This window comes from Mirounga leonina, unplaced genomic scaffold (genome assembly GCF_011800145.1).
Source record: "Mirounga leonina isolate KUSES-001 unplaced genomic scaffold, KU_Mleo_1.0 Mir_126, whole genome shotgun sequence".
Taxonomy (NCBI): Eukaryota; Metazoa; Chordata; class Mammalia; order Carnivora; family Phocidae; genus Mirounga; species Mirounga leonina.
Window position 1 is genome coordinate 3,013,343 of NW_023270314.1, and position 27,107 is coordinate 3,040,449.

At 35.9% G+C, this 27,107-nt stretch overlaps 1 protein-coding gene across 9 annotated transcripts in view; it reads left to right on the forward strand.

The window, feature by feature from the left end:
• Positions 1–27,107, forward strand: part of PPP1R12A (protein phosphatase 1 regulatory subunit 12A) — a 145,158-nt gene that overhangs the window by 49,108 nt on the left and 68,943 nt on the right. For all 9 annotated transcript variants that reach the window (XM_035002073.1, XM_035002081.1, XM_035002075.1 and 6 more), the window contains exon 3: positions 17,945–18,063. In XM_035002073.1, the coding sequence (XP_034857964.1) occupies positions 17,945–18,063 (119 nt within the window). The remainder of the gene's footprint in view (positions 1–17,944; positions 18,064–27,107) is intronic.

Sequence of the window (27,107 nt, forward strand, 5' to 3'; positions counted from 1 at the left end):
TGAGGAAGGGTAAGCAGTCTGATGCAGGTGTTAATATTTTCAGTAGAATAACTACAATTTTTCTTTTTTTTTTTTAGAGGGTAGGCTATGGAACAAAGTGCTTCATAGGACTTAACACAAACAAAAGTGACCTGGTTTGGCCAAGGTTGAGTAGAGTTTTGCTGATCTAACTACCTTTCTTTAGGCAGTTTGAATTTCTGTCTGTGGTATAACCTAAGTATTTAAATTCATAGTGTCTTTGAACAAAATTAAAATTGGAAGAATGATGACTTTTTCTTTTTTGCTCTTTTCTGCTTTTTTTTAAGTAATGGGAATGTTTATAAAAGACAGTTTAACTCTGATGTATATTGACTGGGTTATTAAGGTGATGATAGTCCAAAACCATTCCAAATACATGATTATTTTTATCAGCATTAGCTCTTTCACCAGCTAATCTCACTAATGAGAGAAATTAATGAAACCCTAGTTTTCTTTGGTCTAGAAAAGTATAGCATGGTGGCTTAAGACACAGGGTGAAGATATCCCCCAAGTCAGAGTGTTTATAGGGTAAAAGAAGGCCCTGTTAATAATGATGTAGAAATAATATTTATAAACCAGGAACAACCTAGGAAAATTGGGTCACTCTGCTAAGTGAAGTATTTGGAGTTAAATTTGTTATAAATCCTGGTTCTGCCATTCACTAATTTTTTGCCCTTGGCCAAGCTACTTCGCCTCAATGATTAATACTATTTATACAGTAGGAATGATCTGGCTTCTTCCTACCTCTTATTTCTCTTACCGCTTTCCATATTTTTCATTCTCTCAAAACTGGACTACTTTTAATTCTCCAGATTTTTACTGCTGGTTCATATTAATGAGTTTTTGCGTATATTGGTTCATTTGCCTTATTTCTTTACTTGACCAGCTCCTGCCAAACTCTCAAATGCAATTACATAAGGGTCGCTTTTTCCAGAAATATTTCTGATATTCCTGGCTAATTCTTCATCATCATCATCATCTCTACAACATATCAGATGTTCACATGCTTTGATAGGAACTCCATTATGCACAGAATAGTTCTAATTCATCCCTATTGAAATGAGAGATGAAACAAACAATGAAACACACATAGTTTACTCTGAAGTTTTGGGGATGATTTGGATACAGTGACTTCTAAATTTTTCATCCCTAAGGGCACCTGGCTGGCCCAGTCAGTGGAACAAGCAGCTTTTGACCTCAGGGTTGTGAGTTTGAGCTCCAAGGAGATTACCTTAAAAATAAAATCTTACCAAAAAAATTAATAAATTTTTACCTCTGTTGGACATAGTAGAACAGAGAACGTGAGATTACAGTTTAGTTTCTAGACATTAACAATTTCACATCTGGTTTGTAGCCTAGCAGAAGCCAAGTGAATAGATGGATGATGGCTCTTCATATTATGGCTCAATTAATTTACCTTTTCACCAAATAATTACTCTCAACCTCCCTGCTTTGAATAAGGTAGAAGTCTTAGGAAAAACTAAAAATAGAGATTGTTTAATAATGCCCCTTCTCCAGAGTGGATTAGAGGAACAGTAAAGGAGGTTTGTGGGGAGTATGATGTTAACTCAGCATATGCATTGTTTTACTAAATACTGATGGGTCAGGTATTGAAATGTATGCACTAACATCATTCTCTTCCTTCGGTATGCGGAATTGTGTCTGTACGTAATTCGTATGTTGAAGCTCTAACCCCCAGAACCTTGGATCGTGATTGTGTAGATGCAGCCCTTAAAGAGATAATTAAGTTAAAATCAGGCCCTTAGGATAGGCCCTAATTCACTCTTACTGGTTTCCTTATAAGAAAAGGAAATTTGGACGTGTATCATATGATCTCACTGATATGAGGAATTCTTAATCTGAGGAAACAAACTGAGGGTTGCTGGAGTGGTGGGGGGGTGGGAGGGATGGGGTGGCTGGGTGATAGACATTGGGGAGGATATGTGCTATGGTGAGTGCTATGCATTATGTAAGACTGTTGAATCACAGACCTGTACCTCTGAAACAAATAATACATCATATATATTTAAAAAAGAGGAAGATAGTAGGAAGGGAAAAAAGAAGGTGGGGAAATTGGAGGGGGAGATGAACCATGAGAGACTATGGACTCTGAGAACAAACTGAGGGTTCTGGGGTGGGGTGGGGGATGGGTTAGCCTGGTGATGGGTATTAAAGAGGGCACGTACTGAATGGAGCACTGGATGTTATATGCAAACAATGGATCATGGAACACTACATCAAAAACTAATGATATAATATATGGTGATTAACATAAAATTTTTTTAAAAATAAAATTAAAAGTTAAAAAAAAAAGGAAATTTGGATGCAAAAAGAGACACCTAGTTCGTGCACACAGAAAAGACCCCCGGAAGCTATGCTGTGTAAAAGGTAGCCATCTGTGACCAAAAAGAGAACCCTTGGAAGAAACCCTTTAAACCTGCCAACACCTTGATCTTAGACTTCAAGCCTCTAAAACTATGAGAAAATAAACTTCTATTGCTTAAGTCACTTAGTCTGTGGTATTTTTTTAATGCTATTTTGTTATGGTAACACTAGTACACTAATATAGGCAGTATAAAATTCTTACTGTTGTATCAAGGTATTCTTCCCTAAAAATTATAGTGTCATCATTGGGTTGTGGTTTAAAAGTAAAATTGAATAGTATGGCTTTGGACATATTAGAATAAGGCAGTTACAGAGCCCAAAAAACTGTGTATTTAATTTAGTGCTCCGATATATAAGTTCATTTAAACTTAGCTCTCTAACCATAAAGTATAAATTATATATTGAAATTATTATGTACAGGGGTGCCTGGGTGGCTCAGTTGGTGAAGCATCCAGATCTTTATTTCGGCCCAGGTCATGATCTCAGGGTCATGAAGTCGAGCCCCATGTCAGGCTCCTTGCTCAGCCTGGAGTCCTCTTGAGATTTTTCTCTCCCTCTCTGACTGCCCCTCCCCCTGCTCGTGTGCTCTGTCTTTTTCTAAAATAAATAAAATCTTTTTAAAACACTAAATTATTATGCACAAAGCATTGAAAACCAAGTCCTCTGACTGAAGAAATAAATGAAAACATAGGAGCTATACAGTGGCAGCATTTTAATTTTATCATTCTTTTTCATTTATTAACTGGAATATTGTTGTAAAAGAAACTTCCTCATATTTCTTTAGTCACTCCTGATACAAGTTTTATAGAAAAGAGAGGATATAGTCTTTTTTTCTTTTCCTCTGTATACTGATTTTTAAAATAATGAGTTGGTTCACTAGTTACCTTCAAAGAGGACTAATAGGTTTTTTGAGGGATAAGCAACTTCAGGAGCTCTTGCATTTAAATATACTTAATGTGCTTAATATATTGCTGTTACTGTCTTTATTGATTAGTAAATTATATGTCTTTGGTTATCAAGAGTCTCTTCACGTTGGCTTCTAAGACCTTGGGATATGAACTAATTAAGTGATCTTTAAACCTTCCTTGGTATCTAGTATTACAAGATGTTCCAGACTCTTTTTTTTTTTTTCCCCCTGCCCTGGGTCTGGAATTGCCATTTCTCCAGTGAGCCCTGTTCCTTATAATGGGTGTTAGAAGTGCTCATTGCTACTGAGTTGGTCATTGTTTCAAATTCATATTTGGCACCGAGGTGTTTTCCTTTACCCTTATCTCGTATCAATATTTCCTTTCTCCCTTTATTTCATTGCCAGGAATTGTAGTGTTAAAATAACACATGGTTACTAATTTGCTTCATTATATATTACACATACATTAGACTACTTATAACAACAATACCACTAACAATAACAATATGATTACTGAAAGCAGTTTGAAGTTTTGTGTGGGGGCATTTCTTTTAGTCTTTAAGGTATCCCACTTCAGATATGCCATCAAATTACTGTGTATTGAAAGCATTTGAAATAGTTTTTTTCTGTGTGGTTATGCCACCAACTAGATATACTATTAGGTTCATTGTTTAATTTTATTTATTTTTTAGAGTTTGCTTTTTTAAATTTTGTTACTGAGTTCTAATGGCAGTCCCTTCTGTCCTTTTTCCTTCTACACTATTTTGAAATTTTTTATTTTATCCCAGTTTGTTTTTTAATACAAGTATCATTGAAAATATTTTCCCTTGTAGGTAAATGATAAAATACCATACCATATACATATTTCTTCACTTGCTTTTTTCACTCAACAGTCTATTCTGGAGATCATTCTATAGTGGGATATATAGAGCTATTTCTCATTGTTCTATTTAGGTTTAAGTACTCCATTGAATAGTATGTCATTGTGGTTTATTCAGCCTGTCCTTGGTTGACCAAAGAATGCTGTCTATTTGAATAACTCTAGTTTTAGCCTTGGAATTGTCTTTTCATTTTTGCAAATAATAGGAATTTTTATGTTTATGTGAAAAAATTTTGTATTTGAATAATAAAACTTAAACAATTTGTTTCATTGTTTTGGTTATTGATGTGATTATTATTCTGATATCTTTTTATATTTTAATTTCATCACCACTTTTCTTTTTTAGGTTTCTACTGCAGATGTTCAGGAGTGCCTTTTTTTTTTTTTTTTTTTTTTAAGATTTTATTCATTTACTTGAGAGAGAAAGAGAAACTACATGTGTGAACAGGGGAAGGGGCACAGTGTGGGAGGGAAAAGAAGAAGGAAAGAATCCCAAGAAGACTCAATGCTGAGCAGGGCCCATGGGCTTGATCCCATGACCCTGAGGTTATGACTGAGCCAAAATCAAGAGTTGTAAGATCAACCAACTGAGCCCCTGAGGCACTCCTAGGAGTGCTTTTATCTTGAGTAGCTTTGGTGTTTGCCACAAAATTTTTCAATAGTAGAGAAAATTAGCCCTGTATAAAGCTAGCATTATGTAGTGTACATAGGATGGAATAGTGATTAATGTGTACGTTTAATGCATTTTTCTTTGTGTTTGGAGTTATTTCAAAGCCACTACTATTGAAGACCTTATATCATTATAAAATGCTAGTAGGGGGGACCTGGCTGGCTCCGTCAGTTAAGTATCTGCCTTTGGCTCAGGGTCCTGGGATGGAGCCCTGCAATAGAGTTCCCTGCTCAGCAGGGAGTCTGCTTCTCCCTCTCCCTCTGCCCCCACCCCACCCCCGGCCCCGGCTTGTGCTCTCTCTCGCTAACTCTCTCAAATAAATAAAATCTTTTAAAAAAAATGCTAGTAGGATTACATTCAGTGACATTTTCATGGTCTTATTTACAACGTGGAAAAAGTTTCATGAGCTTTGTCATTGATCATTAAAGAATCAGCTATTTAAGGATATGATAACTTTTAAATATTTGTGGTGGCTTATTTATGGCTTGGCTTTTCTTCCTCATTATAGCTTTATTCCATAAACATCCAGTATAATCCTCAAGATTTCTCTTGGCTTTCCCTTCAAAATATATCCAGTATCTGACTATTTTCATCACCTCTTTAATTTCTTCCTGATCCTGGACACTGTTGTTTTTCACTGGAATTATTATAGTTGCAACAATTCTAATTATAACCATGCTCTTCCCACTTCCCCCCATCTGTTTTCCACACAGCAGCCAGGATGATCCATTTAAAATATTACAAGTGGGATAACATCACATTTTTATTCAAATCCTTCCAGTGGATTCATAATGCATTTCAGAGTAAAAGCCAGAATTGCTATTAACTTTAGGCAGATTGGCAGCTTCTCTAAACCTCTGTTTCCTCATCTCCCTATTCTATAAGATTATTTTGAAGATTAGATAATGTATATAAGACACTTGGCACAATACACAGCATATTTAGTATTTAGTAAATGTTAGCTAAGTTGATATTATTCAGAATAACTGTATTAGGTCATTACTTTTAGTGAAAAATAGCTAAGCTCTTGGTTCTCCTGATTATAAAGAAAATTGTCATCTGGTGTGATGGGAGGAGCAGAGGATAGTAAAGTAGTCATATGTGTACCTACTTTGATATGTGGATGTTTGAGCTTCAAGAAAAGTTGGCAAATCCATGAATTTTGCTTTTATTTACATATTTCTTATCAGGAATGAATCTTTATTCGTCTAAAGCAGACTGTGTATTTTGATTAGGAATCTCAGAAGGCAAAACTAAGTCTAGGATCCTAGGCAAATATTAAAATTTTATATAAGAGATACTTATATCTTACTATAATAATAATAATGAGATGTGTTTGCTTAAAACTATAAAGATCATTTTCTCATATACATTCTTACAGCTTTTTTAAAGAACACTATGGGAATGTTCACTGTTACTTCTATTTTACACTCAGAACTGAACCTTCATTCTCAGGACTTAAATTCTGATGTTCTTTTTGTTATATCACAAATATCTCCTACAGTAACGTTAGGCATTGTGAGATATAATAATGGCTACAACTCCGTTCCTAATCTCAAACTTACAGATACATGTGAAGTTAGTTACATAGAATAAATAGACCAAGAAATGTACAAGGAACACTGAAGTGATTGGTTTTGATTAGGCCAGAGAACGATCCTAGAGGAGATGACATTAACTGTTATCTTAAACAGTGAGCAGGGTTTATGCCTGTGAGAGTTGGGAGCTATCTGAACAAAGTCATGTTATGCATGAATGAGAAATAATATATGGTAAAGCTCTTTTAACTGGCCTCCACTGTATTAAATAACATTTGCTTTGTTAAAATATAATGACTGATCCCCATAAAGTTGTTAAAACTGAACATTGCAGCACATAGGCTACTTCTACTAAGCTTACTCACTTCTGTTTCACCGATTGATTTATAAGCCTACCAAAAATTATTGTGTTATTGAACTTGTTATTATTTAATTAGATAGTCCAAAACTGATGAAATGTGTACAAAAAAGAAAATTACTATTGTAACAAAGTTAAATACTTTGAAAGACTTGATAAAGGCAAGGCCTTAAAAATATAATTGCTGATGTGGTGCCCGGGTGGCTCAGTCAGTTGAGTGTCCAACTCTTGATTTAGTCTCAGGTCATGATCTCAGGGTTGTGAGATTGAGCCCTGCATGGGGCTCCACTCTCAGAAGGGAGTCTGCTTGATATTCTCTCTCTCCTCTCCCTCTGTCCCTTCCCCTGCTTGCACTCACTCTCTCTAAAATAAATAATCATATATATATATAATTGCTATTTAAGTAGATGTGGTTGTGATAAGTGAAAGGTTGAAAGTAAAAGACCTAGAGGGATTGTGTACTCTGCTCTCCTGTTGACTTCAAGTTTTTGCTTCATTTTAATGACACTTGGAAGTCTTAGGGAATGCATTATGAGTGTGGTTTATGCAAGAAAGGTAGCATAGGTTTAAGTCATTGGAGACATTCTCTAGTATCTTCAATGTTGAAATAATTATCTTACTTATATTTAATTATTTTCATATATATATTATGTTTTATGATTCCCTATTTTTATCAGCTTTTCTGGTTAACCAAGCAAATACTGGTTCTGATTCCATTGGATAAAAGTAGTTTTTTGGAGCTGTAGTGTTTTTTTTGTTTTGTTTTGTTTTAAGATTTTATTTATTTATTTGACAGAGACACAGCGAGAGAGGGAACACAAGCAAGGGGAGTGGGAGAGGGAGAAGCAGGCTTCCCGCGGAGCAGGGAGCCCTATGTGGAGCTCGATCCCAGGACCCTGGGACCATGACCTGAGCCGAAGGCAGACACCTAATGCCTGAGCCACCCAGGTGCCCCAGGAGCTGTAGTTTTTAAGGAAGAAGAGCATTAGTGGTATATGGAGAGTAACAGATCCAGTTAGGAAAATGAACTGAGTCTACAGCATAGAGGAATTTGTATGCCTTGCTAAGTTTGACCTTTATGGTGATTCATTTTTAGGGACGTGACGATCCTCATTCTGTATTTTAGGAAGACTATTTTTCACAGGTTAGTATTGTTGGACAAGAGAGCTAGGGCAGTGGCAGTGAAATTGGAAGTGGGGCAGATCTGAGAGAAGTTGGAAAATAGAATTGATAAGGCTTGGTTGTGATTCACTGGATCTAGGTAGTGAGGTAGGAGGAAAAATCAAAGGTGGTGATAATGCCTGATAATAGCTAATGTTCATTGAGTGTTTAATATGTGTTAGTCACTGCTCTCAGTCCTTTATATAATTTCAGTCATCCTAACAATCACATGAAAATATGTTGCTACCACCACCCCACAGGCCTATATGCACAGTTACAAACCCCAAAAACTTGGAAAAATGACAAACTAATTGTAAATTTGGGTGTAGGCTCATTTAGCAGCAAACCATGGCCTAAACTGATACGAGGCTATTTATAGTCTTTCTTGATCCCATTTACTGTATCTTTATTTTTTGCAGAAATATTAATGTGTTTGGTTATAAAGTACTGCCTCAGATTCAGTGGGGGTTTTACATAATCTGCAATGTTATCTTTCTGAAATATGAAAAATTTTGAAGTTTGGGTTTGGGTGAGTGATGGTAGACCTGTATGATAATTATTCTTTTATAGATGAGGAAACTTGAGTCAGGGAGTAATCACACCCAGTAAGTGGCAGAACTGGGTTATGAACCTAGTCAGTCCTAACTTTTCAAGTCTGTACCTTAAACCAGTACACTGTTCTGCCTCCTTGTCTAACCTTTGCAATTAGCAAAATGATGCCTTTAAACTTATTAAGAGACCTAAAGAGCAAGACCAGGGGGAAGCAGAGAAGAGACCATAGTGGAATGTGGTTTTAAATACGCCTTACTTGAGGGTCCTGGGTAGCTCAATCAGTTAAGCGTCTACCTTTGGCTCAGGTCATGAAACCCCGGGGTCCTGGGATTGAACCCTGCATTGGGCTCCCTGCTCAGCAGGGAGCCTGCTTCCCCTTCTCCTTCTCCCCCGCTGCTTGTGCTCTCTCGCTCTATCTGAAATAAATAAATAAAATCTTTCAAAAAAAAAAAAACTAGGCCCTATTTGAGATGTTAATGGAAATGGTGCTGTAGGAAGCCAGGAATATATTGGGTGTGTTCGTAAGGCATATATTGGATTTCATGAAGTTTATCATGCCCTTGTTGTAACACAGTGTCATTATTTTGTATATCAACTTAAAAAAGGTTAAGAAAATGAAACTGATACTGTGTGTGTGTTTGTGTGTGTGTTTAATCACCTAGATTTTTTCACACAGTATTATTTTCTGTGCAATTTAGAGTGTCATTGATGCAACATTACTAAAGAATGTTCTCTTATTGCCTTTGGAATTTTATTTTAAGGCATTGGTATGCATTCTACAAGTTTTGATTTTGATGCTTTCTTGATCTTACCAGAAAGTATTGACAAAAAGTTTCAGACGACATCCAGGAAGACATTTTAAGTTCAACAAATAAGGTACCAACAATGCACATAAGTTGACTGAAGTGAAAACAGTATAAATAGCTGTGACCGAGGTCACATGAGAACAGATAATCACAACCATGTTGTGTTTGCCATCTGGCCAATAGCCATTGTAAGGCATCATGGATTGTAACATTCATTGATTGTAGAAGATTTCCATGATTTTAAAATGTGAGGGAAATGTACATTTTAGAATTGTTGCATAATGAGTAGGATTTTTGCCTCTTGGAATTGAAAGTTGCAGTAATAAAGTAAGACAGTAGTGCATATAATTGATTTTAATAAACAAATACGCCTTTTCAGGAGTTAGTGCATCATCAAAGAAGTATAGAGTCACTGTTCTGGGGAGTAATTGAGAGAAACAGGAAATGCTAAAGACAGAACCTTGAGGATTTCCTATATTTAAAAGGTGGCTTTACAAAGAGAATAGAGGAATTTAAATACTTTCCCACATTTTGAGTTTGTCTGTCTGTTTGGTTTTTTTTTACAAATGATAATCCAGGTTCCTAGACAACTGGAAAATAGACTCCAGTTTCACAAATAGATTCATTTCTCTCACAAGTATTAGCCTGGTCTTTGCTATTGGCATAATTAATTATATCTGTGACATAATTGTGGAACTGTGATGTCAGAAATTAAGCAAAGTATTTGGCAAGGTATCAGGACTAACAGTTGGACTAACAACATGATTTATATATGAAGATAATACTTTTGCCTTTAGAGTCTTGACAAATTAAAAAAAATTAAGGTTAAAATTGCTAATGTTCTACACATTGAAATTTGACAATTAAAAAAGAATTTCTGCTTCTGGGAAGATAGAGTAGACGTGGTTTTCCCTATTCTTCCTGCTAAGAACTACTAAAAACCCTGAATCTTATATATATAACATAAGATTCTGAGAGGTAGAAAGAGGGCATGATGGCTAGGCATCATAAGACCCACAGGAGTGAGTTTCCTAGCTTTTCTTTTTTGCCTCATAGTATCTTTGTGAAAACAATGATAATCCAAAAAGCACAAATGGGCACACCAAAAAAAGAAAAAGTCCCAACAAAAGCCTAATCTTTTTAGCCAAGTACTGGGAGAGGGGCACCCTAGCAAGACAGAAAACTTAAAAATAATAATAACCACTCTATTTAACCAGGCAAAGTCCACAGGAAAAAAACCTTAGTCTCACCCATGCCCTCACCAGCGAAGACTGTAGGGAGTGTAGACCTCCACTCTACCCAGGCTATATTGAGGTGCACCAACAGTCCTGCACTGATGTCAGATTAGACCAGAGGTAGCCAAGACTTTAATCCCCATCAAATGGTTAACTAGCCCCCCCCCCCCCCATAGTAGATACTAACCAGCTCCTGCTCCTCTTCCCTTGAGTATGTCAGAAGAGGCCTGGTGGGGAGTGAATACTTCCACCACCACCTACCACTAAAGATGCCTACCTCCCTCCCCTTATTGTCAGTGGAGGCCACATGGGAAGTAGTAATGAAGCACTCATACCCTTCTCATTCAGGGAGATATCAGTGAAGTCTTGATGGTAAGCTAGAAGTAACAAGGAGCCATCACCCCATCTCTGGTGTCAGAGACTTCTGTCCCCACCTTGTGGTAATGAAGTGGCACCTCCACAGCTTCCTCTGCTACAGCAGAGCCAAACAAAGCCCGCTAACTTGGAAGGTTTAAGCAAGATCTAGAGTCCTTTAACATAATACTCAAAGTGTCTAGATTTCAATTAAAAATCAATTGTCATACCAAGGAAATTCCCAAATTGAATGAAAGAAGACAACCAGTAGAGACCAACATGGAACTGACAGATACTACTCTTAAAATTATCTGACAGATGATAGAGCAGCTATCATAAACATGTTTCAACAAGCAATTACATGAGCATGCTTGAAACAAATGAAAAAATTAAGTCTCAGCAAAAAGAAAGTCTGCAAAGAAATAGAAGATATTAAGAAGAATCAAATGAGAATGACCTGAAAAATCTAATAACCAAAATAAAAATGGGTAGACTTGAGTAGAATGGAGGGGATAGAAGAAAGAATTAGTCAACTGAAAAATAGATCAATGGAAATTACCAAATCTTAGCAACAGAGAGGAAATAGACTAAAATAAAATGAGTAGACCCTCAGAGACTTGTGGGGCTATAACAAAGAGCTAACATTTGTACCATTAGAGTCCCAGAAAAGAAGAGGAAGACATGGCTGGAGAAGTATTTAATGAAATGATAGGTGGTTGGCAAATGATACTAACCTACAGATTCAAAAAGCCTAGCAAATTCCAAACAGGATAAAACAAAGCCCTCCACACCAAGACATCTCATATACAAACCTCTGAAAACTAAAGACAAAAGTCTTGAAAGCAGTGAGAAAGAAACTGTATTTTAAGGAGGGAAATTTGAATGACAACAGATTTCTCATTAGAAACCATAGAGACCAGAAGAAAGGGGCATAACGTTTATCAAGTGCTGAATGAAGAACTGCTGTTTCTAATAAAACTTTTCAAAGGTTCCACATCAGAGCTGTTGTTTGGATTCTTACAGCTGTTTTCAACTATTCTTCATCATGGTATAGAACTTCAAGAATGAAATAGCAAAGTGCGTTTCTGCTGAAGATGCATAAGGTTGTTTATACTTATTTTAAGATTTTTGTTGCTCAGAGACTACCAAAAGAAAATAGCATATATTTCTTAATAGTGTAATGTTCTACTTACCCATCTTTGAAAAGTTCAGGTAGTTCATAATTCTGTGTCGTTATATGGCTTTGAGGAACTCATTTTGATTTTCAAGGAACAACTATTCCAGTGGTATTCTTGTGACTTTCTGATTAAAAAAAATTATTGTAAAATCACATAATACTAAATTTATCATTTTAACCATTTTTAAGTGTGTAGTGGTGGTGTCAAATATATTCACATTGTTGTGCAGATCTCTAGAATTTTTCATCTTGTAATACTGAAACTCTATGCGCTAAACACTAATTTCCCCTCTCCTCTACCCTCAGCCGTTGGTAACCAGCTTTCTATTTTTACTGTTTCTATGATTTTGATACCTTTAGATACTTCATATGAGTGCAATCATAAAGTATTTGTCCTTTTGTAACTATCGTATATTGCTTAGCACAGTGACCTTGAGGTTCATCTGTGTGACAGAATTTCCTTTTTTAAAGCTGTACTGACTTTCTAGTTTTTAAAGATTCATGTATTGAGTACATGAAAGTTCGTGTATTGGTTATAATGACTTCTTGATACTAGTTTTATTACAGTGAATTAAAAAAGTAAGTATACGTTAAATTTGGACACTAAATATATTCAGCTCTTGCTGATGGAATTTCTTCTTCCTTGTCTCTTTGATCATTGTGTCCTCATTAGCTTCTACTTTAAAGACAATTTTAATTAAAGGATCAAATTTTTTAAGTGAAAACTATTTCCCTTTCTCATAATCTCTTCTATGGATTGGTTTTTGACAAAACTCATAATCCAAGACAATAGAGACTGTCAAAATTTGTCTTCCAAATTCAATTAACATTGAATAATTCTGCAAATTTATCTAATATACCATCCAAGTTGCAACCAATAACTTGGTTAAGAACTTTACACCTTTTGTCAGATTTTTAAATTAGGACATGTGCAAGTAATTTTGTAAAAGTCCATTTGGATCATGTCTTGATTTTGAGGTCAGTTAATTTATCCAAAATTATTTCTTGATTCAGGGTGCTAGATAATTATAAATCTCAATAAACCTAGTGGTTTAACATTTTTCACTTCTACAATTTATAAAGAATTTCATCATTTATAGGCATCTCCTATGTTGGCCTCATTTGTATCACTTGAAATCATTAACCATTGTTAAGGCGATAAAACCCTGCTAAAAACAACAACTCTAAAGCATACAAAAAAAAAGTACTCATCTGAGAAACAGCCCAATCTTCTGACTTTCCACTTGGGATATTCTATGTGAAATCTTTCCTTTTTTCTTTCCAAGAAATCTTAAAATAAATGTTTCCTAATTAGCAGTCACATGAGCTGCTTATAATATCCTAGCTTTTTTTGTTCTGAAGGAAATATAGCCATCTGTTTTCAGTATCTGGAGGACCCCGCAGAGTCAATTTCTGGTATTCCAGATAGTCTGTACTATTTTATTTCACATTATCTTAAACATTGCTTTTTAAATGTGATGATTTTGCATGATGGGATAAAAGGTAGAATTTTATTTTTAGGCATTAACTTATTGAAATTTCACATAGCCCTGTAATTTTCCTGTAGACTGGGCTTCCAGTGTTCTAATGAATGTCACACAGCTGTCAAGAGGCAGAGTTGAGAGCCTAACTCAAAGTCTACAGAAGTCAGACATTTGCTTTTTTTCACACAACCAATCTTTGAATGGTTTTTTGAGATTATTCATTGTAGCTAAGAATTAATGCCATGGGACTTTATTTCTTTATTTTTATGTATCTTTGTAAAAAATTTATATTTGCAAATGATAGTCCTGGAGTGCAGGCGATTTTTGTGAATTATATGAGTACATACATATACCTTAACTTTTGGCTCAGGAATTGCTCCAGGCTCTGTTTCCTGCCAGTAGTTTTGGAACTTTACTCTTGTTAGTTTCTCTTAACATCCTTCCTGTTTATAAAAATTTTGGATTGTCTGTATTTGGCTTTGACCTGGTATTTCCTTGAGACTCTGCTTCCCATGTAGTTCCCCCTGCTGCAAGCACTGGAGCTACTCTGAAGTACTCCTTTTATTCTCAGTCTTTATATCCTATGAGTGATTCTCAGTCTTTATATCCTATGAGTGATTTCTACCTAAGGAAAATAGAAGTGGTTTCATATAAATAGGGCTAATTGGTTGATATTTTGCATAGCAGATTATTTTACATACTCTCTTGGAGCATAGCACAGTTTATTATGCTACTTATATCTTTTTTTTCTGTTTTGCTCCAGACTCATTTATTTATTTGTAGTATGTAAATGTTCTCATTTAGTTTTATATTACATTTTTTAAAACTCTGAAACAGAAAAAGTTGCCTCAATTCAAGCATGACTTCTTTTTGTAGAAGTCCCATGAAGATCATAAAAATGAAATATTACCTTATATAGGGAGAAATGTTTATAATGTATTATTAAGTGTAGTGTAAAAGCATCAGGCTGCAGAATGGTATGGTAGCCATTTTTGTGGTCTGACACACATATACAAAATAAACTTTCTACAGAAAATTTGGGTAACAAAAAATTCCCCCCAATAAAACTACTCATAAAAATCCCTTCTAATTACCACTTAGAGATAATAGATAATCACTGTTAACTTTATAGTGTATATTCTTTTATTCTTCTCCATGTATGTGTCTGTAAAAGTTACATCTCCACATAGATACATGTAATAGGATGGTAAAAGCCTTCTTAAAGCAAAAGATTGACAGACCTGCCTTTATACAACCTTTAAACTTAGTAAGATACAAAATACTTTAAGAAAAGTTTTTTGTGTCTGTTTTTGTTTTTTAAAGATTTATTTATTTATTTGAGGGGGGTAGAGGGAGAGAAAGTCTTAAGCAGACTGCACTGAGCACAGAGTCCGATGTGGAGCTCGATCCCATGACCCTGAGATCACAACCCAAGCCAAAACCAAGAGTCGGCCACTTAACCCATTGTACCACCCAGGCGCCCTGAAAAGTTTTTTTTTCTTTTTTTTTAATGCAGTTACAGTGTGAAGAAATATTTGTTACATAGCTGTTAGTCAGATGTAGGAAATAACTTCATTTTCTCTATATCATTCATTAGTACCACCATTCATCTATCACATCATACAAGTCAAGAACTTCAATTTATCCTGGACACCTTCCTCACCCTCACTTCTCATATCCAACTGATCTCCCAGTGTCCTCTTGGGTATCTTTGGAATTCATCCATTTCTTCCATAAAATTCAAGCTTACGACATAATTTTTTTTTTTTTTTTTTACTACTGCAGTAGCTCCTTAACTGATCTTCCTACTTTCATTCTATTTTCCGTACTGCACAAAGTGATCTTTTTGAAACATATTCCTGATCATATAACATCTTGGAAAATAGACACCGTGTGTGTGTGTGTGTGTGTGTGTGTGTGTGTGTGTGTGTAAGACAGATACACATAGAGATTGATCAGTTCTTTCAGGAAAATGAACCAGGCCCTTGTAGGCCATACATACTTACTGTCACAGGGTATATGGTACCTTTTGTTCTCTCTTACCTGAAACACACTTTCCTTCCATTGTCTTTGTTAGTACCTACATATTCTTCAGAGAATCCTTTCCTGACCTAACTGAATTAGATTATCCTATTATTCACTCGTAGAGACCCCAAAATTCTCTGTCATAAGACTTACCAAATTTTACAATAATCTAACTCTTTTACTAGACTGTAAGCTCTTGCAGGGAAATGTCTGTGTTTGTTTTGCTTACCATTGTATTCCTGGCATATAACATAGTACTAGGTACATATTAGATACCTGTCTTAGCTTTGACTGGGATAATAAAATACCATAAACTGAGTGACTTAAACAATAGGCATTTGTTTCTCATAGTTCTGGACACTCAGGAATTAAAGGACCAAGGTGCTGGCCAATTCTGTGTCTGGTGAGGGCCCTTTTCCTGACTTGCAGATAGCTGCCATCTTGCTGTGCCCCTTATGGCAGAAAGACAGTGAGCTCTAGTCTCTTCTTCTTCTGTAAGAACAGTAATCCCATCATGGGTGCATCACCCTCATGATTTCATCTAAGCCTAATTATTTACCAAAAGTCCCACCCCCTAATACCCATCACATTGGAGGTTAGGATTTCAACATGAAATTTGGGGGTACAAACATGCAGTCCATAAAAACATTCCCTAAGTATTTGTTAAATTAATGAACACATTCAAAGTACCAGCAAAAGATGTAAATAAGTTCACAAGAGGAGAAAATACAAATGCCAGTAAACATATCCAAATATTTTCAACCTCTTGTGTGATCAGGAAATAAAGTTTTATCCCCATGATGTTGGGAAAATTTTTAAAGATTGATAATGTCAATTGTCCATTTAAGAACATGTCCATTAGAAGGATAGTATGAAATAAAAGTATGATTCAGCCATACTGTGGAATATCTTTCAACTATTATAATGCATTGCATTCCTGTACATTGAAAACAATCTCATTAATTTTTGTTTCACAACAAGAACCTCAAAAGTGACTGTGTACATATGTTTATATACACACAAAGAAATTCATAGCAAAGTTACTAGGAAGATATTGTTCGTAATGTTTATCTCTGAGGAGGGAGCATAATAGTAGAAGGAGAGGTATAAAGGTGTTCTTGTTTTTTTCTTTTTTTTAAACTGGACCTTTTTACTATTTTTATAATGAGAATATTTTTGTGTAGTCCATAAACATATATAAATAAGAGTTAAGTTGGTTAGGGACATAGAGGAAAAAAGCCCATTCTTTACATATACAAAAGTAAAATCAGGAATGCCAAAGGAGCATGGGTTAGTTCTGGCACTATAAGCATAGTTCTGTATTGTTGGGGCCTAAAGTGTGATACAAGACAGAAGAGAAATGAGGCTGAAAAAGAAGACAAAACCAGCTCATTGAGGGCCATGTATGTTTTCTCTTAGAATGGTACAACCATGCAAAGATTTTTAAGTGGGAAATTGACTCCAGTCATTTTAAATGGGAGATTCTGGGAGATGTATAGTTGATGCAGTGAAAGAGATTCCTAACCTTTTTGTATCTGGATCACTTCGTCAGGTTTGATGAAGCATGTGGATACTTTCTCAGGATTGTATTTTGGATATATAAAATAAAATACAAAGTACACCAAAAACCAGTTCTATTAGGTTTCATTTTCAGAACATTAGAAAAACACATTTATGGTATAGTTATATATGTGCTTCTTTAGTAACACATTAAAGAGACCTAAAGGTTCATTTAACAATTACTTTAATTTCAAAACAGTGATAATCATAAATAGTATTTTAAGATATCTGCATCAGTTCAATGACCTTCTGACTTTAGTTCCATCAACCCCAGGTTAAGAACTATTGCATATGGGGCACCTGGGTGGCTCAGTCAGTTGAGCGTCTGACTTTTAATTTCGGCTCAGGTTAGGATCTCAGGGTCCTGGGATTGAGCCCCACGTTGGGCCTATGCTCAGTGGATTCTCTCTCTCCCTCTGTACCCCACACGCACATTCTCTCTCTCTCTCTCAAATAAATAAATAAATAAATAAATCTTAAAAAAAAAAAAACTATCATATATGGCATGAGACTGGGAGCATGGATATCAGTTAGGAAACCAATCAGTATGGAGGTAATGAAAAATTTAGTGGGGACAGTCTGAAATGATCCTATGGAAGACTTTCTAATTATCCTTAAATAACATTTTTGTATTCATAAGGCAATGTATGTGCATTATAGAAAAATTAGGAAATATAAATTAAAATAAAAAAACATGTTCTACTTTTTTAAAACAAATTAATGCATCTATCCTTGATTTTTAGTGTTGCTCTTATGTAGGAGTTATCTCATTTGTTATGCCTTTAGTCTTAATGATACCGTCATTTCTTAACTGTTTTCCCTTTCATTTTACAGATTTTTGATTGGTCAGGGAGCACATGTAGGAGCTGTCAACAGTGAAGGAGACACACCATTAGATATTGCTGAGGAGGAGGCAATGGAAGAGCTACTTCAAAATGAAGTTAATCGGCAAGGTAATGTAAAAGCGACCTAAATGGGAAGAAATGTTTAAAACTGTTTTAGAAAGAATATGAACTTGACTTTTTCAATAAAATAATTGTTGGTACTGAAGGGGAAATCATAATTTGAGTGGAAAAAAATCACCTTCCATAGCAATATGTGTAGCATTAGTCTGTTTGAAAAAAATATATGATTCTCAATTCTCCATCTTTTTTTTTTTTTAAGATTTTATTTATTTGCGAGAGAGAATGAGAGACAGAGAGCATGAGAGGGAGGAGGGTCAGAGGGAGAAGCAGACTCCCTGCTGAGCAGGGAGCCCGATGCGGGACTCGATCCCGGGACTCCAGGATCACGACCTGAGCCGAGGGCAGTCGCTTAACCAACTGAGCCACCCAGGCGCCCTCTCCATCTTTTTAATATTTTTAAAATTGAAAGAAGAATCGTAAGTTGTAGGATCAGACATAAAGTTATGTGGTAAAAGAAGCTTTGGAGAGAAAATAGGCAAAGAGGATAGGGAAGCGCGCAGGATGAATGAGATACGTTGCAAATTTAAATAGAGAGGTAGTAGTATTTAAGCTAAGATCTGAATGATGTGAGGGGATGAATCATGCATCTGGGGAAAGAACATTCCAGACAGGGAGCTACAAGTGCAAGGATGGGAGGGTGCATGGTTTATTCAGAGAAGCAATAAGTAGACTAGTGTGACTAAAGTATGCAAAACAAGGAAGAGGCTGGAGGGAGATGATGTCACAGAGGTAACAGTGAACCATACCACATCAAGGCCTTGTGGGCCGTTGGAATGACTTTGGCTTTTAGGCAGAGAGAAGTAGGGAGCCAGTGGAGGAATTGAGGTAGAGGAGTGACATGATCCGACTTACTTTAGAAAGGATCTCTGTGGCTGTTGTGTTGAGAATAGATTGTAGGAAAGTAAGGGCAGAAATAGGTGGTGGTGGACAAAGTGATGAGAAAAGGTTGGATTTTAGATATATTTTGAAGGTTTGTTCAAGAGAATTATTGAGTGATTAAGTGTAGGGTATGCAAGAAAGAAGGTATAAATGAGATATGAATATTGTGGGAAAAGTAGGTTTTATGGGGAAAGTTCAGGGATTTATTTTCAGATACGTCGAGTTTGTTTTGCTGATTAGATATTTAAGCAGTTGAATCTGTGAATCTCCAGGTACAGGCTGGAGATACAAATTTGAGAGACATCAGTTTATAGATGAGGAGTAATTGTTTATGGGTAGAGTTTTATTTAGAAGAAATGAGTATTCTAAACTGATGGTGGTAATAATAGTTTCACAACTCTGCAAATATACTAAAAACCACTGAACTGTATATCATAAATGTATATGAATTGTATCTTGAGATATATATATAATACATATTTATGTTTTATGTGTCTAGCAATTCTTTTTTGGGGGTACATACTCAAAAAGTTAAAAGGAAGGTTTCAAAAAGATATTTGTACACCCATGTTTATAACAGCGTTATTCACATAAGCAAAAGATGGAGGTAAACCAAATGTCTGTCAATGGATGAGTAAATAAACAAAATGTGGTATGTACATACAATGGACTATTAATTCAGCATTAAAAAGGAAATTCTGACACATACTGTAGCATGGATGAACCTTGGGGACATGATGGTAAACAAAATAAGACAGTCACAAAAAGACAAATACTGTATGATTCCACTTACATGAAGTACTTCAGGAGTCAGATTAATAGAGAAAGTAAGTAGAATGATGGCTGTCAAGGAGATGGGAATGGGGGTTTTTGATTAATGGGTGTAGCATTTCAGTTTTGCAAGATGAAAAGAGTTCTAGAGATGGGTTGCACAACAGTGTAAATGTACTTAGCACTACTGAAATGCGTACTTAAAAATGTTAAGATGATAAATTTTATGTTATGTGTACTTTACAATTAAAATTAATAATTAAAATTAATATGTATAAATAAAATTATTCTGTATGATTTCCACTGTATTCCATTATGTTTAGGCAGTGATTAAATGAGTATTATCAGAAGAGAACTGTTTTACTAAGGTGTTAAAAGATAAAGGAAAGGTATGGAATATTGTTTTAGAAGGTAGGCACTTACTGAAGTATGGTTGATCATGAAATAGAAGCAAAGGAGTAGAAGCTAAGTTAGTACCTTGAAAAGAGATTTTTTTTCCTGGAATTAGGAAAATTCATAATGACCCTAAATGTTTTTAAAAAAATCTTAAGGGGCGCCCGGGTGACTCATTTGGTTAAGTGTCCAACTCCTGATTTCAGCTCAGGTCATGATCTCGGGGTCGTGAGTTCGAGCCCCACGTCAGGGCTCCATGCTGAGCTTGGAGTCTGCTTAAGATTCTCTCTCTCCCTCCCCCCCACTGCCCATCCCCCCTCCAAATGTGTGTGCACTCTCTCTTTCTCTCTCTCTCTCAAAAATAAAAATAATAATAATAATCTTAAGACACTGAAGCTGATAAGATATTTTAGTGCCTAAACAGAGTTGAGACATTGTAACAGGTAGTTAGAAGGTCCCTGGAGCCCAGGAGAAACAGGGCATACATTAGAAAAGTAGTTAAAAACTGGGGCTTGGATAAGTACACAGAAGAGCTTTTAACAGGAATGTTCTAGACAGGCATTTTGGAGTAACAGGATAGTCAAGGCTTGAGGAAACTGGAAAATGGATATAAGGCATCACAACCTGGAAAGAAGACTGCCTTACCTGCCCATATCTTGCTCTGATGAAAGCCTAGATGGATAGCTAACCATTTCCTGTTAAACACTAGTTAAAATAAATCTTTTTATACTGCCTAATATTAGCAATTATCATGTGCTAGGAAGGGCATGGAGATGTACTGAAAACTTCTTGCCTTTGGTTTCCTTGTATATAAAGGAAGCTTTTTGCAAGACTGATTTTAATTGTAATGATTCGTTCAGTATTGGTTAATATGCCGGCAAATGCTCCGGGTGCTGGGTATGGAAAAGACAGAAAGGAAGAAAGAAGACAATCTTTATTCTTCAGGATTTCACAGCATATCAGAAGTGGCAGATATATATAAACAGAGCTTAACAATGCAGTGTGCTATGTGCTAAAATATAGATAGGAACAGAAGGTTGTGGAAGAACAGAAAAGGCTATGACTAACTGCTTCCAATAGTCAGTAAAAATTTCAGAATGGTGACATTTGAGAATGAGTTTGCTTAGCAGAGAAAGGAGGTGGTGGACAAAAAAGGCCTATCAGGCAAGGGTGTATCAGCATGTGCAAAGAAAAGGAATTGGAGACATAGCATATGCGGAGAACTCATTAGAATTGTAATCGAAATGCAAAGTCAAGACAAAATTAGTAGGAGGGTGAGACCTGAAAAAATTAGGCTGGAGCCAGATGGTGAAGGACATCCATTTTGTAGACATTAGATGCAGCAAGGATCTCCAAGCAGGAAATGGACTTGATTGGATTTGGTCTTTAGTAATAACAGCTGATGGCAGTTTGGAGGATGATTTAAAATGGGGATTACATGGTGGCATATCTTCCTCCAGGAAGGCTCTTAAATTATTCCAGCTGAAAGATGAGGACAAAACAATTACATTTAAGATAGAAAAGAGCAGGGCTGTCTTGAGGAAGTATTAAGGTAAAATTAAAACACTAGAATGAATAATTGAATGTGGAGATAAAGGAAGAATTGAGACCAACTATTTGCCTCCTTAAGTTTCCAGTTTAAGAATTAATGATGGCTGGGGTGCCTGGGTGGCTCAATTGGTTGATCATCTGACTTCGGCTCAGCTCGTGATCTCAGGGTCTTGGGATCAAGCCCTGCATAGAGCCTTGAACCCCGCATCAAGCCCCACGCCTCGCATCCGGCTCTGCATTGGGCTCCACGCTCAGCAGGGAGCCTGCTTGTCCCTCTCCCTCTGCCTTCCCCCCCTCCAACTCATGTTCTCTTTGTCTCTGTCTCAAATGAATAAATAAATAAAATCTTAAAAAAAAAAAAAAGAATTGGGGCGCCTGGGTGACTCGGTTGGTTAAGCGTCTGCCTTTGGCTCGGGTCATGATTCTGGGATCCTGGGATCAAGCCCCATGTCAGGCTCCATGCTCAGCAGGGAGCCTGCTTCTCTCCCTCTGAAACACCCCCTGCTTGTGCTCTCTCTTTCTCTCTGTTGAACAAATAAGTTAAAAAGAAAAGAATTAATGATGGCTAAATTCATATGGGAAAATATGGGCTGAAGTAGGAACAGATTTAGGGAGTACATGAGTTTGTTTTGGGATATACTGAGTTTGTGGTAGCTAAAGGACATTCACATAACAATATTTGGTACATTGTTGGAACTTAAGAGATGTCACAATGGAAAATGTAAATCTGGGAGAATAATAGATGACGGGGAGTTCTGAGAAATAGATGAGATGACTTTGGAACTGAAAAGTGAAAAGCTAATACTAATAATAGTAGTTAACTCTTACTAAATGCTGACAATGTATGCCACGCATTGAGCCAATTGGTTTTAAGTGCCTCCTTTCATTTTATCCTCACAACAATGCTAAGAGATGACTACTACTATTACCCTCATATTACACATGGCAAATTGAGAATCAGTGATTTACCCAAGATCATACAGGTAGGAAGTAGTACTGCAGTTCAGTCCCAAATAGTGTGATAGATCTCTTGAGCCCACACTCTTCATCACTGTACCATACTGTATTTTATTAAGAATGTCTCCTAGAACTCTGAACAACAAACAGGGTTCTAGAGGGGAGGGGGGTGGGAGGATGGGTTAGCCTGGTGGTGGGTATTGAGGAGGACACATTCTGCATGGAGCACTGGGTGTTGTGCACAAACAATGAATCATGGAACACTTCATCTAAAACTAATGATGTAATGTATGGGGATTAACATAAGAATAAAAAAAATTAAAAAAAAAAAAAAGAATGTCTCCTAGAAAATACTTTATGGTATTCAGTTTATTCATATAATGGGGATACATGAACTTATATAGCATAACTTTGTTCCAGAGAAACAAATTATAGGGATATTTCTAATAGATTTTAATAATTATAAAAAGAGCACCTTCAATATACCTCTTATAGTGATAAGATTTCTAAAATTATTTATCCTGATATGAACGTTTTTATTTAATATTTTAAAATTCTTCAGTTCTTTCAGCTCTAATTTCTTAATAATATATTTGGTCAATAACTAGTTATGCTTAAGTAAATTGCCTTTGAAACTAGCAATGATTTGGAGTGCCCCACTGGCTCATTTGGTAGAGCATGAAACTCTTGATCTCAGGGTTGTGAGTTCAAGCCTCACATTGGGTGTAGAATTTACTTAAAAACAAAACAAAAGTAGTAACGATTGAGCCTTAGCTTAAAGTATTTCTGGCTTGTATTTTAATGCAATTGCCTTTATTTAGCTTGGGACACAAGTCAATCTTTGTATCTCCTAGCTGTGACCAAACTCCAATTTATTCTTATTTTTTCTCACCAAGAGATTTGGCTACATTTCAATCTTATATTTACTGTTTTTCAATAGTAGTAACGGATGTTAAATACTCTAATCACTTTATTATACCCAATTTAGTTTTGATATCTATTGTTTTCATTATTTAAAACCTTGCAATTGTAATAGGTAGGCTAAGGACCAATTAAATGCATTATAGAATTTTCTGTCTGTTAGACCATAAAACAAGAAAGGAGAAGCAGAATCATAGGCATTTAGAGCTGATAGTGATACTTAATACCTTGGTGCTTACTCCTGATCTAAGCATTTCACATATCTCAATTAATTTAATCCTCACAACAACCTTAGGGGATAGGTGCTTTCATTACCCTTTTTTTACAAGTAAGTGTTTTACAAATAAACTGAATATTAGCAGAGATTTAAGTATCTTGCCCAAAATAATAGAGCTAATAAGTGGCAGATGAGGGATTGAAACCCAGCAGTCTAGGTTCAATTTCAGTGTTCTTAGTCCATTATACTAATATTCAAAGAAGTTACGGCTTTCTCAAGGTCACTAGCTAGTTAAAACAGTGGAACTAGAAAAAAAGTATTGTAATATGTAGTACAGTAAGGGTTTTTTTTTCTTCTAGATTTTAATTAACTAAAGCAGGGCCTATAACTAATCAGTAGCATTTAAATTTTTTTAAAATATGAAAGTAAGTTTTTCTTTCTAACTGGATTTTCTTAAGCATAAGAAATTTCCCTTCACACATACTTTAATTTTAAACATGTGTTGCTTGTTTTTACATATAATTTATATGAGCATGATTTGGAGGCAAAAGAGGTAATTGCTTTGTAATTAGATAAAGATAGCATGAAACTAGGCAAATCCAGAAGTGAGAAGTATATATTTTTTAATTTCAGGTCCAGAGGAAATTTAGAATAGTAAAAGATAATAAAAGTAAGAATATTCAAGATGGTAAAGACAAAAAGCATAATGATAATAAAGAGTTCTGTGTTTTAAAAGACTTACAGTAAAATATAAAGCATAAGAAAATAAATCAGTCTGAGAAAAATCATTTAGTAAAAATGTTATATTTAATGTATTATAATTATAACTTTATAATTTCTTTTATGAATAACATTAGAAGTCATCTTAAATAATATGAGATGATTATCTTTCGGTAGGAAGTTTTTGATAATATAATTGATTCATTATGAAATGGTAATACTTTTTAAATAACAGTTATAGGTTTTGTTCATTACACGTATATAGTCTTTTGGGGAAATATTTTTTTTTTTTTTAATTCACTTATTCACTTAGAGAACACGAGTGGGAGGGGCAGAGGGAGAGGAAGAGCGAATCTCAAGCTGAGTCCGCACTGAACGTGAGCCCCACTTGCGACTCAATCCCACAACCCTGAGATCACCACCTGAGCTGAAACCAAGAGTTGGACACTCAACCGATTGCACCACCCAGGCGCCCCCTTTTCTGGGAAATCTTATTGCAAGTTTCTTTCAGATGTGATGAGATATAACAGTCTCTAGTTTGAAGATGACTTTACCTGTACTTAATGTAATTTGGGGATTTTAAAAATGTTTTCAATTATGGTCTACTTTTTAAAAGTTGAGCTTCAGTTGAATGGTTTAGTTGTGCCTTGAATAATTGGTAATTTGCTTAGGCAAGGGAAGGATAACAGACCATGTAGAAGATAATAGCTTGCACAACAGCACACAAGCATGATGTACTTGGGGACCTTGGTGGAGATCTAGATGGTAAGAACACTGGGTGATGCTATAAGAGAAAGAGTAGATGTTAAAAGTGTATTGAGGGCGCCTGGGTGGCTCAGATGGTTAAGCGTCTGCCTTCGGCTCAGGTCATGATCTCAGGGTCCTGGGATTGAGTCCCGCATCGGGCTCCCTGCTCCTTGGGAGCCTGCTTCTCCCTCTGCCTTTCTCTCTCGCTCTGTCTCTCATGAATTTAAAAAAAAAAAAAGTGTATTGAGACCAAATCATATAAAAGGCTTTGTCTACTACACAAAAGAGCTTGAGTTTTGTCTTACAGGACGTGAGCAGCCATTGACAAATTTATGTAGAAATGTGAATGATTATATTTTGATATGGAAAAACTGGGCTGGCATTGGTGTAGGAAATGAATCAGAAGGTACTGAGGTTGAGTGAGTAAAGGGCCAGTAGTAGTAGTAGTTAAAGTGTGGGATATAGGACATGAACTAAGATGGTGATGAACTATGATACCATCAAGATGACAAGTCTAGGAGATGGCAATTCAGAGTCTGTGAACTAACTGGATGAGGGCTGGGAATAAAGGTAAAGGGAAGGGTTAAGGATGTCTTCCAGGTTGCTGGGTAAGTAGTGGTACCTAGTACATTAAATACAAGACAGGCAGCAAGCTGACTGGCTAGGAAAATTGAATTAAGATTTTAGCGTTAAGTTTCAGATGCCTGTGGCATATAATTTTATTATATTATTTCCCTAGTCTTGACTCTTTTCCATTCTCCAAGCTCAGATATCCAACTGACTACTTGATATCCAGTTAATAGATGTCTGTCAGGGCATCTCAAACTTCACATTTCTCATATTGAAAATTTAATTTTTCCAGTTGCTCAGGCTGAAAACCTTTGATTCATATGTGACTTCTCTTTTTCTCCTACATCCAAACTAACAACAAATTCTGTTGGTGTACCTTGAAGAATCCAGAATCTAATCTCTTTACTACCTTAACTACTACCCTAGTTTAAGCTACTATCATCTCTTGTCTGAATTATTGTAGTAGCCTCCAATTTGATACCTCGGTTTCTTTTCTTAACTTTTCAGCTTAAGTCAGATTGTGTCACTCTGCTCATTGTTCTCACTACTCTGTAGATACCCTGGCCTTCCAAACAGAACATTTCAAGCAGGCTTCTACCTCAGAGCCTACTACTAGGACTTCCCTATGCTGAAATGCCTCCCAGATTAGAGTATGACTGTCACTCTATTTTTTGCTGTAATGTCACCTTATCAAAGAGACTTCTTTACCAAACCATATAAAACAAGTTGTTGTTTTTTTTTATCATTACCCTCTGTCCCTTTACCTTGCTTTGTTTTTCTTCACATACAGATTATTTTCTGCCATCTAATAAGTTCACTTCTATACCCATTGCACCTTATAAGAAGTACCTGACATCTAGTAGGCACTCGGTACATATTGAATGGGTGGGTGAATGGATAAATGGATGAATGAAAGAAAAAAAAATCCTGACCAGACAGTTGGGTAGATGGATATGAATTATAGGAGAGATCTTAGCTGAGAAGATGTGTGTGTGTGTGTGTGTGTGTGTGTATAATTGTTTTTACCCATGTATTCATTCATCATGTAGTTAGTATACATTTACTGATCCCTTTTACCTCTGTATTAGGTACTCATCTAGACAGTGGGGATACAGGATAAAAAAGCAGTATCTTTACCTTTAATAAGTTCATAGGTTCCTGGAGTAAGACACACTATATAATTGCATTGTGGTGTATGCTGTTCATTAAATAGCCAGCAGTTGAAGCCCATGAGACCACATGAAATCATTTAGAAATTTCAGGATTATCTTTTCTACTTTAATTTTTTTCTCAAGAGTTTGAGCTC